General features: G+C 38.6%; 1 protein-coding gene across 8 annotated transcripts in view; it reads right to left on the bottom strand.

Annotated features, from left to right (window-relative positions):
• TENM1 (teneurin transmembrane protein 1) overlaps positions 1 to 14,448 on the bottom strand; it is an 846,851-nt gene that overhangs the window by 130,811 nt on the left and 701,592 nt on the right. For all 8 annotated transcript variants that reach the window (NM_001397994.1, NM_001397993.1, XM_046939904.1 and 5 more), the window contains one exon: positions 8,389 to 8,627. In NM_001397994.1, coding sequence (NP_001384923.1) covers positions 8,389 to 8,627 — 239 coding nt within the window. The remainder of the gene's footprint in view (positions 1 to 8,388; positions 8,628 to 14,448) is intronic.

The raw sequence follows: 14,448 nt of genomic DNA, 5'->3' as shown, positions 1-14,448 counted from the left end.
GCAGCCCTCTGTCCAGCATAGGATTGGGCTGAGTAAAGAGTAGGGATGTTTGTCTTCTGATGAAGGTATCTGCCCTGTCCTCAACGTTTAGTCTTCCAGACTGATGTTTATACAAACAGACCATAACAACAGCACTTTTGAGGGCATGTTCTGACTAAGCATCAAAACCCATTGTTACAACTAAAGATGCATTAGCACATACAGCTCAAGCTCCCTTAAATATACAGCCCTCAAGGTATGATGACTACACTGATACTATAGGAAATGCAAAAAAACCCTTTGGTTCTGGCCACCTGGCATTCCAGAAAAATTCCACCATCAGATACCCTGTATTTTGCATCACTTAGTTACCTCAGTTACGGGTGGGGTGTCTAAGACCACTGGTGGACTGCTACAGTTTCAAAGCAAAACCAAAGACTATGAGGTAAGTGGAGATTACTGCCATGGTTCCATTACAGCTTTTTAGGAACCTCAGTATGCTTCACGGTAACAACATTCGTTCTTAAAGCTACCAAGGGTTGCAGTGAGTCACCAGGAGAATCAATCCAAAATATCCCCTCCCTGGGGTCTAAACCATGCCTCTTGTCCAAAAACAGTGCCAGTACTGTCACTGCTCGCAGCAACCATGCTTCTCTACCTGGCATTCTTGAACATCCAGCTTGCTTTCTGTTTCCTTGATTCTTCCATCTTACTTCAAATCTCATTTGAAAAGACATTCTTTCTTGGCTTGCTTGAACTTCCAGTATATTACCCCTCTACCATGACACTATCACTTGGCGCTCTGTAATTTATGAGTTGCATTCTGCCACAAGCAGAGTTGTACGTTGCTCTCACTGAGGTGACTTCGAGGCAGGCAAATATAACTGAAGGCAAATTCTGACCCTCTTTACATAATGTCTGGAGATAGAGCTTATGCAATGGGTGCCAGCATACCTGTATTTTATTGAATAGTCCTGTTTAATTCAAAGTTTCAGATAAAATTGCAGTATAAGAGTGGACGTATATTTTTTTGTTTACAACATACATTATGGATGTCAGTCCAGATGCTAAATTTAGTGGCTTCTCTGTTCAGTGGAGTTAAAGAGAAGGGAGGATACCATGTGAACATGGTGAAACTAAGCTTCTTCCTCAGGCACCTAGCCCTGCCTGGGCTGCATGGCAGAGCTGCTCAGGGGCACTTAAGTGACCTGTCCTGAATACAGAGGATTATACCTGCAGTGCGGAGCTTTTCTTGACTAATTTATTGTGTTTCTTAGCTAAAAAGTAATTTTTACGTATAAAATAGATCTCTTGCAAGAAGAAGATAAATTAAAGACCTCTACCTTCTAACCTACCTATAATTTTTCTTCCTAGAACAAGGACACAAAAGGATAATACGGCTTTATGCCATCTAAGGAATTTTCTCTATCTAGAGGCAGATCTCTGGCTACTTAATTGCTTAAAAAGGGCTGAACTGGGCTAGAACTGTGGCACAGGTATATATTCTAAATCGTTTGTTCTCTATTGAATTAGAATCATAGAATTGCTCAGGTTGGAAAAGACCTTCAAGATCATCAAGTCCAACTGCAACCTAACCATACTACTCTAAAAACTCTCTGCTAAATCATGTCCCTGAGCACCACATCCAAATGGTTTTCAAACACATTTAGGGATGGTGACTCAATCCCTACCTGGGGAGCCTATTCCAGTGCTTAACAACACTTTCTGTAAAGTTTTTTCCTGATATCCAACCTAAACCTCCCCTGGGGCAACTTGAGGCCATTTTCCCTCATCCTGTCACCTAGTGAGAAGAGACCAACCCCACCCTTCCTGTAATCACCTTTCAGGTACTGGAAGAGCAATAGCGTCTCAGCCTCCTCTTCCCCAGGCTAAACAGCCCCAGTTCCTTCAGTTGCTCCTTGTAGGGCATATTCTCCAAGCCCTTCACAAGTCTTGTTGCCCTTCTTTGGACCTGCTCCAGCATCTCAATGTCCTTTCTGTACAGAGGTGCCCAAAATTGAACACAGTACTCGTGGTGAGGCCTCACCAATGCCAAGTACAGGGGCAGGATTACTTCCCTAGTCCTGCTCACCACACCATTCCTGACACAAGCCATGAAGCCATTGGCCTTCTTGGCTACCTGGACACACTGTTGGCTCATATTCAGCCTACTGCCCATCAGTACACCAAGGCCCTTTTCTGTCAGGCAGCTTTCCAGCCACACCTCCCCAAGCCTGTAGGGTTGCTGGGGGCTGTTATGACTGAAATGCAGGACCTGACACTTGGCCCTACTGAAACTCATACAGTTAACCTTGGCCTATCAATTCAGTCTATCCAGGTCTGTCTGTAGTGCCTTTCTCCCCTCTGGCAGATCAACACTCCCTCCCAGCTTGGTGTTGTCTGCAAACTTACTGAGGGTGCACTCAGCTCCCTTGTCAAGATAATTTATAAAGATGTTAAACAGAAGCAGCCCCAGTACTGAGCCCTGGAGGACACTGCATGTGACCAGTCACCAACTGGATTTAACTCCACTGACCACAACTCTTTGGGCCTGGCCATCCAGCCAGTGTTTCACTCAGCGGAGCGTATGCCCATCCAAACCACGGGCAGCCGGCTTCTCCATGAGGAGTACTTCACAGTACAGTTGTAATTCAAACCAGTTAGGCTCTATTTGAAACCAAAGCTTGGGGTTTTACTTCTGATGTAAATAAACAGGTTGCACTTAAACAAAACCAACTGATATTTCCAGACAAAGTAACTCAGTCTCCACAATTCTGCTGCACATTTAAGTAAATATTCACAAATATACAATTTCTTTTTCTTCAGAACTCACTTTGTAAACTGGATTAAACCACCGTCTGCTATGAAGCCAATGATCTAATTTAATTTATTCTTATCTACCTTCTGTGTAAGCACAGCTTGTCAACTCCTCTGCTACACATTTGGCAGAATATGAATAGGAGCCTTGGCTGCAGTGCAAAACAGGCTCTCCGTAGTGAAGAGATGTCAGGAAAGTCCTGTGCAATAAGTACTTATCAGTCCCCAAGACAAACTTCAGAGGACAAAAATCCCGCATACGTGAAGTCTCTCCAAATTTCTGACCTCCACTAAAGGCTTTTGTTTTGCTTTCTGCTCTGTTTCCAGTTATTCTGGAAAATCTCAGTAGATCATCCCCCTGAAGCCTAGTCTTCAGAAGAGCTGCAGTAGAAAGTATCTCAGCAGCTGACTACTCTTTCTGCACCTGCTCTGACCGACTGCCAGAAAAGTACTTATTTTCTGTAACTGCGAGTAAGTTCTGCTTATAAAACTGGATTTCACTGTGGCATGAAGCCACATGGTGCATTATTTCTCCAACTGCAGCTGGGCACTGTAAAGGTGGATTGATGTGAAAATACCTGAATATAAATAAGAGTCAGAATCAGGGTTCTGATTTCCTACATAAGGGGAGTTCTTTTGCAAGTTCATTTTGTAAGTAAAATGCTAGTGTCATTCTGCTCTAGACAAATTTGAAAATTTGAGACTGCTAATATAATTTTGAACCAAGGAAATATCATTTCAGGAGATGAGGATTTTTCCACATAGTTGCTCAATCTGTGTTAACTCTCAGGCATTCTCCTCATTCTCAAGCAGTCTTTTCTTTATACACAACATATTTTTATACCTGAGAACAAAAACACCCCCCTCTCCTGCAGTCCTCCTACTCGGAGATATAATGACCAGCCTGGTTTCACTTTTCATTAGTAAACCATCCATTAGTCTTAGGAACAAACAAAACCTAATCTTAGACAATAGTACAATGCTGTCAGGCTTCCTCTTCATTGTACTTGAAGATCTGTGACAATATCAAGCTCATCAGCAGGATGCAGGCTCAGGAGAGAGCAGAGGCCATGGTTTCCAGCTGCAAAACCCTGATGGATCTGTCTCAGCCAGAGTAATCTCACTGATGAGTTCAGCAGCATTACAAAGTTGCACATCTGCAGCATGGCTTTTACTCAGACCTGAAGCATCCAGCAGCATGCACAACGCCATGGCATGCTTCAATGTAAAATCAGTGTGTTAGCCCCTTGATCCTTTCTTGCACAATTTCTAGCCCTCAACGTTAAGGATTTCTGTCTTTCTCACTCTTTTATATTGCATGAAGCTATGCAACCAATATAATCAATTGAGATACATATATCCTCAAAATTTGGTCTAACCTTTCCCAGTCCTGAAGCCATCACTCTGCCTTGTACAGTGTAAGAAGTGGTAGGTAACAACAACAAACACAGGGGTTTTAATTTCTTCACCCTCTGTGTGAATATAATTTAAGACCCAACACACATCTCCAGTGCATACTCAGAGATAATATCACAAGGAATAGGGACAACTTCATATTCATTCTTGAGAATTCATTTGTATATAAAATAGTCATTTCGAAGTCAGGGATGGTTACATTTAAGAACATGGGATCCAATTTTCAGAGGCACAGAACATTTACATCTCCTGCTGAAATCAATGGGAACTGTAGGAGTTCAGCACCTTTAATCAATAGGACCAGTGATTTGCAAGTCCAAATCATCTGCTGATAAAAATGGAAGGTATCATGGAAGAAAATTCCTATTTAATAATGGGCTAAAAATAACTGACTAGATGATCAGTCACATCATAAATACTGTATTGTCTTGAAGAAAAAAAAAAAAGGCAGGGTACTGAAAACTACAGAAAAATAGTGCTACTACAATTCTATATCTTGCATTTGCCATGTATGCTCTTAAAATGTAGCTTGTTTTTCTTCTTTAATTAATGATGGCTGCTTAAGCTTTTATTACAGTGAGATTGAAAAAAGAGTGTATTTAGTACATCACTCCAAAAAGGTAACATATTTTATATGTTTATACCAACACAGACCAATAGATGAACAGAGAGGCTATTAACTGCATTGAATCAAACAGAGATGGTCTAATCTTTCATTTGATAATTAGGAATCTATTTCTAGTTTTTGGCCACCAATATGTGCACAGAGCTTGCTAGCTTTCATCCTACTTAACCAGATCTGAAAGCTATTTGAAAAGTTTTTCCCAGTGTTATTTAAGAAAACTCAGTTTTCTTTCCAGCCCCTTTGGAAAGTGCCATCTGCAGAAGTACCTGAGCCCACACTAGTGACATGGATCCAGCTTTGTTGATTGAAACAGCTGATGGCAGAGAAACTGGCATGAGTGCATTGAAGTTGTCAAACGTATGAAATTACAGAAGGAAAAATTAAAGCACAATACTTTAAAGCCTTCATTCAGTACAATATAATTCAAGACATTTACAGAGGCCAAACACTGCTGTATGAAAAGGGCATTTTTTGCAGTAACTAGTATGACTTTTAAACTTATTTGTGGAAATTACTCCTGCTGAAATGACAATGTTTTTCACTTGATATACTAAATATTCTGCTTAAATTTGTTCAATAAATCAGTTGTTGTACAACCGTTTATGGAGTTTTATACATAATTTTCTTACTGTCCACATAGCAGCCAGATTTATTTCAGCAAGGACCAAATAATAACACTGATTTATAGGGCACCAATGGAATCAGAGAGAGTTGTTCTTCCAAACTTACTAGTACTTCAAAAGAGAGGAAATGCAGAAAAAGTATTTGTTCTCAGGTGAAAGCTTTTATTTTGAGGCTTACTGATAATGGGGAAAGGTTGAAAAGTAGAAGAGAAAAAGTATTTTGATGCTTTATCTTTTGACGGGAAAGAAATCACAGCTAAGAGCATGTTGGTCTGTGCAGGTCTCAGTTCTTCATAGCTACAAGAGCTACTTGCACATTTTTGGTCTGGAAGAAGCTCTGGATTTTCCAGGACTTTGGGAACATTCCAACTTGAGGCTGAGATCTGAGTTTGGCTTTGACAGTAACATGTTGCTCTGGCATCTAATGGCAATGCGAGGTATTGGAGAAAGCACATTTAAGTTGATAAGGGGAAGAAAAATCTTAATCTTAAATTTTGATCTACGTTCAATTGGCTTGAAATTGCAGATCATTATAGTTTAGTGCAGATCATACCATAAAACATAATGTTAAAAATAAATTTGCCTTACTCTTCCAGTACCAACCAGGGAGTTGATCCCAGGTATGTCTGACCCTGGGTTTACTATGAGTTCTGCTGTACAATTTGGCCCCAGGTCTGCAGCCATTGCTCAGCCCTAACTCCCTCTGATTTGAAGGAGATTGTTCTGGAGCAAGGACTGAGAGAGCCAACCCAGCGTCAAGCACAGTAAGCAAAGAGAAGGTACCTGCTGCAGTGAATTTTAACCTCATAGCTTACATGCTGTCAGATTCCAAATATTCACCTACTCTTGTATAAAACACTCATATTTAAATTCTTAATGTGGAATGCAAAATATGAAACCCTACATAGCAACTGAACCTTGAAAACAGTTTGTATGCTGGTATCCGTACCTAATCAAATGGAAAGAATTAAGCATAGATCATGAACACATTTAAATGTACCAACCAGAAATGGGCAGCAGAATATTAATCTGGAATAAACAAACTAACATCCAAATTTACAGGAAAAACTTACGCAATGGGGAAAAAAAAATTCTGGTGAAAATAAGAGCAAATAATGGCATTTTGGAAAATCCTTTAAGTTAGAATCTCTGGTTCAGAGAATTTCCTGTCCTCCAGGCTGCAAAATGTAGAAAGCGGGGTTTCTGTTGTAAATATGCCACAGTTTTTTAACCTTAATTCCAATTCATGTTTTCCTAATTATGTTTTTATGTCTAAAATATAACTAGAAGTACCAATAATTTATATGCAATTCAAAGGTACATTAATTTTACCCAGTTCTGCCTAAATCAAGAAAACACGTTATACTTTTATGTTACGAAGTCAATAGAAAGACAGACATGTCTATAGGCAGTTCATATAGAGTTTTTTAACTTCCTAGTGATATTGAGCACTTACAGACTTCTCAGGCTAATGAGTTACAGCAGAACATCTTAAGAAAGTTAAAACCTGTTCAGTGGCAGAGACTGAAATTGAAGCAGGGATGAAATACACAGTGCTTCAGATTAAACAGAAGCAGTGTCGGTGAGATATATATGTAGCAAGCAGATGAGGCTGCAAAAATTATACAGCCAGTCCTAACCGAGGGCATATGTTCACCAGCTGTTATGTAAATCTGCAATTAATGTAGCTTACTGGATCCTCAGGTGCTTTCAAATAATCACACACCAGAAACGATCAAATCTGCTTTCCCATATGCATTAGATCAGGATGTCAGAAAAAAACCCCTCCTAATGAGCAGCTCACTGGGAACAACAAGAACTTTGTCACTACGGGACAAAAGATACAGCGGGAAATGGAACTGACTGGAATTTTCACCATAATTTTCATCATGGAGACACTTATGGAGGGAATGCAGAAAACCAATGGCTGCTTTTCTGTGTGGAGCTGTATCTCAGTATCCGTACCACTTTTACCATGTATCAGCTTCTGGGCAAACTCAGCATTGTTCCCACTCACACCATAAGATGGTGGGGATGCTCTGGCTTCTGCTCACCTGGAAACATTTGATAAAATGAACTTTTTATGATATTTTTAGGATATTTTCTATTCAGACTGAAAAAAACATTATAATTGGTGTTTAGCCAAAATGCCATACAGTAAGGAAAACATTTCTCTCTCATGTATGTTTTTAATCACACCAACTCCCAAGCCCACCTTCAAAAAATAAAAAAAGGAAGGAGTTTCTAGCTACAGTGATAAATGCTGCCAATCTATCATGCCAACAAAACTGCAAAGTTAGTTGCTTACCAAACATGAGTTTGAAATTAAGTATGTGCACTTCAATCTACATCACATTCCTCTCAAACACAAATTCAATACAGACAAAAATATATTGTAGAAAATATGTAGAAATTGTGGTTTAAAACACTACATCATTTTAGAGCTAGCTGCAACTTTAGTCAATGAAATAGGTATTAAGGGGAATATATGAAAGACTTAAATGGATCAGACTGAAGAAATGAATTACGGTAGCAAACCAAAATACTGTTTAGAGTTACAGATATCTGCTCAGAACAAACATTTAAGAGTAACAATGTTGTAAGCCTATATATGAAAATCAGATGTTTAATTTAAGAAAAATATCACAGCAATTAAAATCAGTAGGAGTCCTCTGTTGGTATAAATATGTCATCCTGAATAGTATTTCTTTCTGCATTAGGCAGTATCGAGGTTAACAATGTAGTAAGTTAATGAGAACTCTATGTTCAACCTCTGGCCAACCTGGCATTTTGCTTGCCAGAATTCACAAAGCATCCCTTGGCAAACATTATTAGTAAAACACAATTTGTATCAAAGTAAAAGCAAGCATGACAGCAGAGCAGAAAAGGTAATGAATAACTCAGCATAGAAAAGAAAGAGAGGCTTACCGATAACATAGGCCAGCAACAACGCCAGCGTAACCGTAATGGCAGTAGCACTCAGAGCAGTGCACTTCCAGTTGCAACACCTGTAAGGTTTGCTAAAAGTGAAGGCAGGTCTAGAAAAGGTATTTCTAGGAAGAGGCCTAGGAGGTGGAGAGTAAACAGTATTGGATGTTAAAGGATAGTTCTGACTGGCTGCACTGAAGATTGCTGAAGACCCCGATCCATGTTTAAATAGGAAATGCCTACAAAAAGAAGACAAAGAATCAAATTGTAAAAACCAATTTGTGCTGTAAGAGCAAAAGGCACTATTAAGCATTGCATGATAAATAGTGCATGCATCTACAGAAAATACAAAAGTCAGGAAAAGGTATATTCAAACATTCTCTGTTCTAGAAGTATATACGACTTTTGAACCACCCAGCAAGATTTCCAGCAGCTTTTCAACAAAAACAAGATGAACACTTCCTAAGCTGCTGGCCTAGGAGCACAGAGCAGTGCAGGGATGGGGCAGTTTGAGGTGTCAGCCCCGCGCTGTTGGCACAGCTGTGCCTGGGATAGGGATTTGGCCTGCAGCACCTGCTCTGTCTGCAGACACACAGCTGGCTATGCTTGTCTCTCCAGGAGCAGGCAGAAAGGGAAAAGGCACCCCCACTTTAAGTATTTGTTTTTATTGTGGATTCTCTCCAGAATACAGTCACTAGAAAAAAAAACAAAACATTAAAAAAAAAAGAAGGAAAATAAATAAAGGTCTATGTAGTAGAAAATCAAAAGTACAATAAATTTTGAAAGGCTTTTGTCTGTAAGTACAATTTCTCTAGTATTCTTAACTGAGTTATTCTGAGAGCAGTTTTTCATCAAATGTTTTTGCTTATTACAGTGATTCTCATCATGCTAAGAAAGAATTCATTTGGAGACCAATTTCAGTGAAGGCTGGAGGACTGATTGACTTCAAGACAAAATAGTGAGCATCCACATTAGCACAAAGAACAAGGTACAGAAACGGGCCTGCGCAGCATGGAGGCTGGTGCAGAAATACAAATCGGTTTCCTGTAGGAAGGTGGACGGCATTCAGGGCTGGCAAGTGCTCTCTGAGAGGATTAGCAAAGAGTGTTTAATTTGAAACAATAACTCAGAGTGATGTGCACTCTGAAATTATGGCAAAAAGGGACAAAATCAGGACTGATCACACCAAACATTCCTTTGAAAACACCGATGTTCTTTGGTCTTTCATTCCTTACATGAATGATTAAATTTCTTAAATGCACTCTTTTCTGACAGTGGCACATTCAGGTCTCCTGCCGTTCCCTAAGCTGCTTCAGGTGTGTGTTATCTCAGCTCTCTGCCTGAAGCAGAGGTGAAAAGTGTAGAGGTGGTGGCACGACACAGCTGGCATAACAAGGACTGCCCCTGAGGTGCTGCTTCAGCCTGGGTCTCTGTAGCCCTTCTGTATAACCAGGTACTGTGACTTGTGAAGGACTGGCATCAGGCACTGGGATGTCTGCAAGCCAGAAGCCCCAGGCGCACCTCTCAGCTTGAGACAGTTGGCCAGCACTGGACTGGTCCAGAGTACTACATTCATAGTGTGAAGTACATGGGATCAAACACTCAAGAGTATGAAACATTATTATAGTGTGACATTTGACTTCAAGAATATTGTAAATACATGTTCCTGAAAAGGTAATTGCTGAAAAGGTGTAAAGAGTATGATATTATGTATTTCTATTGTAACATTTTAAAAGAAAGGTTATGGTTCTCAAAAATGCCAGATTATAGAAAATCAAAAGATACTGCAGAGCAGTTGTATCTGGTAAAAAGCCCATTGTTCAGGCAGTTGCATAAAAAAAGAAAGTAAACAAGGATAGTGGCTAGCTTGCACTCACAGTGCCTGTATGTCAGGATTCAAAGGAAATTTTGTGTTACTTACACTGAATACCAGTTATTCTTGCTTCATACTTCTAGCACAAGTAAGCAGCACTCAGCCAACAAAAGGACAACTGAACTCGATGGAGCACAGCATCCAGAAGCTATACAAGGCTGATTCATATTTCCTTTCTTTTCTGCTGTTGTAGATATATATTCTGTAGCCCTTATTTGATAGACGGTAATGCTCTGAACATGGTAATACTATCTATATTGAGTATTTGAGTTCAAAAACTCTAAATTCAACTATAGGAACATAATAAATTCCAAGAAATAACAGCACTATCTCCAGGACTACACAATTCTGTTTTGCTCCTATCACACCATCAGAATACAGTTGGTTATTTTGGTTTCAGTGCTCTGTTGTCACACATGAAGGCTTTTGAAAGTCCATGAGGTCTTACTTTTTAGTCAGCACTTACAAGATACGTAATCATTTGGACTTGCAGTGGACAAGAACATTGCAGCAAAATTCAAAGTTCCTAGTGATATTCTAGGGAGCTGACTCATCATATAAAGTAAGAAATGTGTTATTATACCATGCATGTAGATATATAATACATACACATATGTACATAACAACATCTACACATAAAGATTACATATATTAATCAGTTAATAGTTATTTAATTGCCTTACATTATTAAGGAATAACCTAAGGAAATGTGCTTATTTGATATTTTTTCCTTTTTTTTTTTTTTTTTTTTTTGGAAATTACTGCAAAATGGTCTGATATTGGCAGCACTGATTGACCTTTAAAGTGCACAGCTGAAAGGTATCAGAGGTAAAGGCAAGGAAATGCTGAACCAGAAGTTATGAAGTTATTAAGTTATAATTAATCCTCTAATAGACTTGAAATCAATAGGCAAGAATATTTTCATTCTATTGCACAAGGATTTAAAAATGTGGCTTCATAGCCTAATGGTAAAATACTAGTGTGCAGATGGGTTTCTTCAATAGCAGAAGAGCAGACAGATGCTGGATCCAGCTCATACCCTTGTAGACAGATGAATACGCTGACACAGAGGAGAATTTACATAGCTCTAACTTGTTCAAATAAAACTGAGATTATGGTGGAAAGTGAGCTACCAGAGAAATACTGTTGAGAAAATGTTAAAAATCACAATTGTTTATGCATTCCAATTTTTTTGAGAGAGTTTATTGAGTGTCCAAAGACACTTCGACAGAATCTGAAAAACACTGGTGGCACAAAGACAAATTTCCAAAGCTAGACTGCAACTATGTTCTCATAAACTCAGATGACTCCTCATCTGTCTAAGCACATTGCTGCTCCCAAAGGTTGTTAAGACATGCTAAACTGTTGCTATCAATTCCATAAAATCAGGCTCCCTCTGAGGAGCAAAATAATAAAAACTGCAGTTCAAAAGTTTATATGTGACTGCAGCCTGGCATGTGCTTTAATATTCGATCAAAGAGAAAAGCTAAAGCTTTTTAATTTTTTTTTTTAACTTGACTGAAACAAACAAACAAAAAAATCAGAGAATTTAAAGAACATATTATATTATCACTTGTTTTAAGTGGGGAAGTTCTAAAGCGCTCACAAAAACATCAAAAACTTTCAAAACCAAGAATATAATATTCTCATAAGAAGAGAAATGCAAGACATAATCTGCACCTATTCACGAAGTAAAGTCCCTTCACAATCATCATGCCTGTTCACCTATCTGTCCATTTGTTCATCTCTCCAAATATAAAGCATCCAACCATTGAACTCTTTCAATCAAAAATAACAGGAAGAAAAAGATTCTATCAAACAAAAAAGTCAACAACTTGATCTGGAGCCAAAGTCCCAATGAGCAACTGTCTGCAAACTCAGTCCTTTGCTTCTGCATTTTCCTAAGCAGGACAGGCAGCAGCTGATCAACGGCCAAATGCAGCCGAACTGCTGCTTTGATATGTGTAGGAGAGAGAGGGAGGGATGGAAGGGAGCTACCGGGTAGCTCAGGTAACATGCTGTAAGCAGTGTGGCTTCTCAGTCCTGATGCTCACAGCATAGCCTGCTTTCTGGAAGGAAGCATCATCTAAGTCCTTTTGTTAAACCTTAAGCAGAATGGCACAGAACTCCAAGAGTGCAGCCCACAGAAAAATGATGAATTCCCATCTAGGAGAATGTTAGAGAATAGAAATTTATTTATTTATTTACACTGTTCTCTATCTGGATGTTTTGTTATGTATTATTTATTTCAAGCTTCTTACCTGGTAATGCGAGTCCTCCAAGAGCTACATATGAAGCAATATCCCACGAGAATTCACGGGGTGGTAATGCTATTGCAGAAACTAGATTAATCCCACACAGAATTCCTTAATTAAATTCTGAGAAAATATTTTTATATCCCAGTACTGTAGTAATGTCCCTCAACTGCGTCAAGGGCTTGATGCCACTTCTCTAAGTTCTATGCATTTGTCCTATCCCTAGCACTTCTGGGCCTAGAAATTCACCTTCACTTGTATCTGTAACATGCTTTCTTTCATTTTCATTAACAATTACATTTGCAAGAGAAGAAATGAAGAACAAATACAGATTTGAAAAGCTGCAGGAGTTAAGAAAAACAAAAATGCATGAAATCTTGCAATACCTTGGCCAAAAAATCAGTCTGCTTTTCTCCTGACTAAACTGAATAGATAGACATTTGTACCTGTATGCATTAGATATTAAAGAAACAGTTATGAAAAGCATAATAAGTTGCTGCATAAGTAAGTAGTGGTAGGAAAGCTAAGTCATCTTCAGTTGGATCATGTAAATTTTTTCAACATTTTTTTGAGTATGTTCTATACCTGTATTTGATTTTATTATATATACATATAATGTCTCTGTACCAATGCTTAAGGAGGCAACTGCAGTACCTTTGATTTAGATGCCAGAAGAGGCGCAAGGGGAATTTTTTGGAGGCATAGCTGTTGATACATAAGAGCAATTCTGATTTTTGCCAAAATGAAAAAATATGTGAAGTTGGTATCTAAAAGGGATTTGGAACTGAAACAGCTGCACTTTTACCTTGGCAAATACCAAACAAACCCATTACTACCTGACTCTTCTAGAAAAGTATTTCCTGTGGCACTGGAAAGAAGCAGAAAATTGCTCTTTACTCATTTTCTATCTATTCTATTTCACGCCAGAAATGAGAGAGGAAAAAAAAGAGGAAATTTCTAAACAGATATGATGATCAGAATATGGACATCTGTTTGTAAATCATCCCTTTATCTCCCATATTTAGCAAACAGTTTAGTATAAAGATGTGACAGCTATGCTAAGGGAAGTATACAGTATAAAAACAGCACATTTACTTAACACAGAAGGATACACTAATCATCCTGGCTTCCTTAAAATCAACCTAGCAAACAGTATGGGAATTATATGATATGACTTACAGATAAAATCTGACCCATAATTTTATCTGGTGCAATGCTAAGCCTGCTTTATGTTTTTGTGTATAAGAACGGTAGGAGAAAACAAAGTTCCTGGGTCAAAGAAGAGGGAAATGGCCACAAACCATATTTATCTAATTTATTTTATCATTCTGTTTTTATGTGTATAATTGAAATACCTTTAAATCCCAGTGGGGCAGCAGAGATTTGTCTTTGGGAGTACAACTGCTTTATTAAAATTTCCTCTTTGAGCAGGGCTTGGTTTTAAATCATTCATGTAGAGTTGTTTCCCTTTATTCACTACTGTTTAGTTTACCCAGTGTTTGAAAACCTTGCCCTGTGACTCTGGATGCAAAAGGATGTATTTGTGTCCCTTACTTAGCACTTCAGTACAGCACAACAACAGAAGCGACATGGTGCTGACTCACTTGCCTGTTGTTGCTGCAGGCAAGTCAGCTCTGCAAAACAAGTGATGAGACTTTGAAGTCCCTGGCAGAAATCTGGGACAATAATTATATAAATACAGGATTTATAAATACATATTTTCAGATTTTCTGTAAAGAATCGTAATATTTGCAGAGTACTTTGAAACCACAAAGTCAGAAGGATAAATATATTAATATTGTAATTTTATTTTTGCTTATAATCTGTGGTTAAAAGTATGACTTAGACCAAAAGAAAAGAACATGAGGTCACTGAAGTAGACAGACACCCATGGTTCTCTTTGTCATGAATTTCCTCCTATGAGTACTAATG

This window comes from Gallus gallus, chromosome 4 (genome assembly GCF_016699485.2).
Source record: "Gallus gallus isolate bGalGal1 chromosome 4, bGalGal1.mat.broiler.GRCg7b, whole genome shotgun sequence".
Lineage (NCBI taxonomy): Eukaryota > Metazoa > Chordata > Aves > Galliformes > Phasianidae > Gallus > Gallus gallus.
This window is presented reverse-complemented; position numbering and strand designations above follow the sequence as displayed.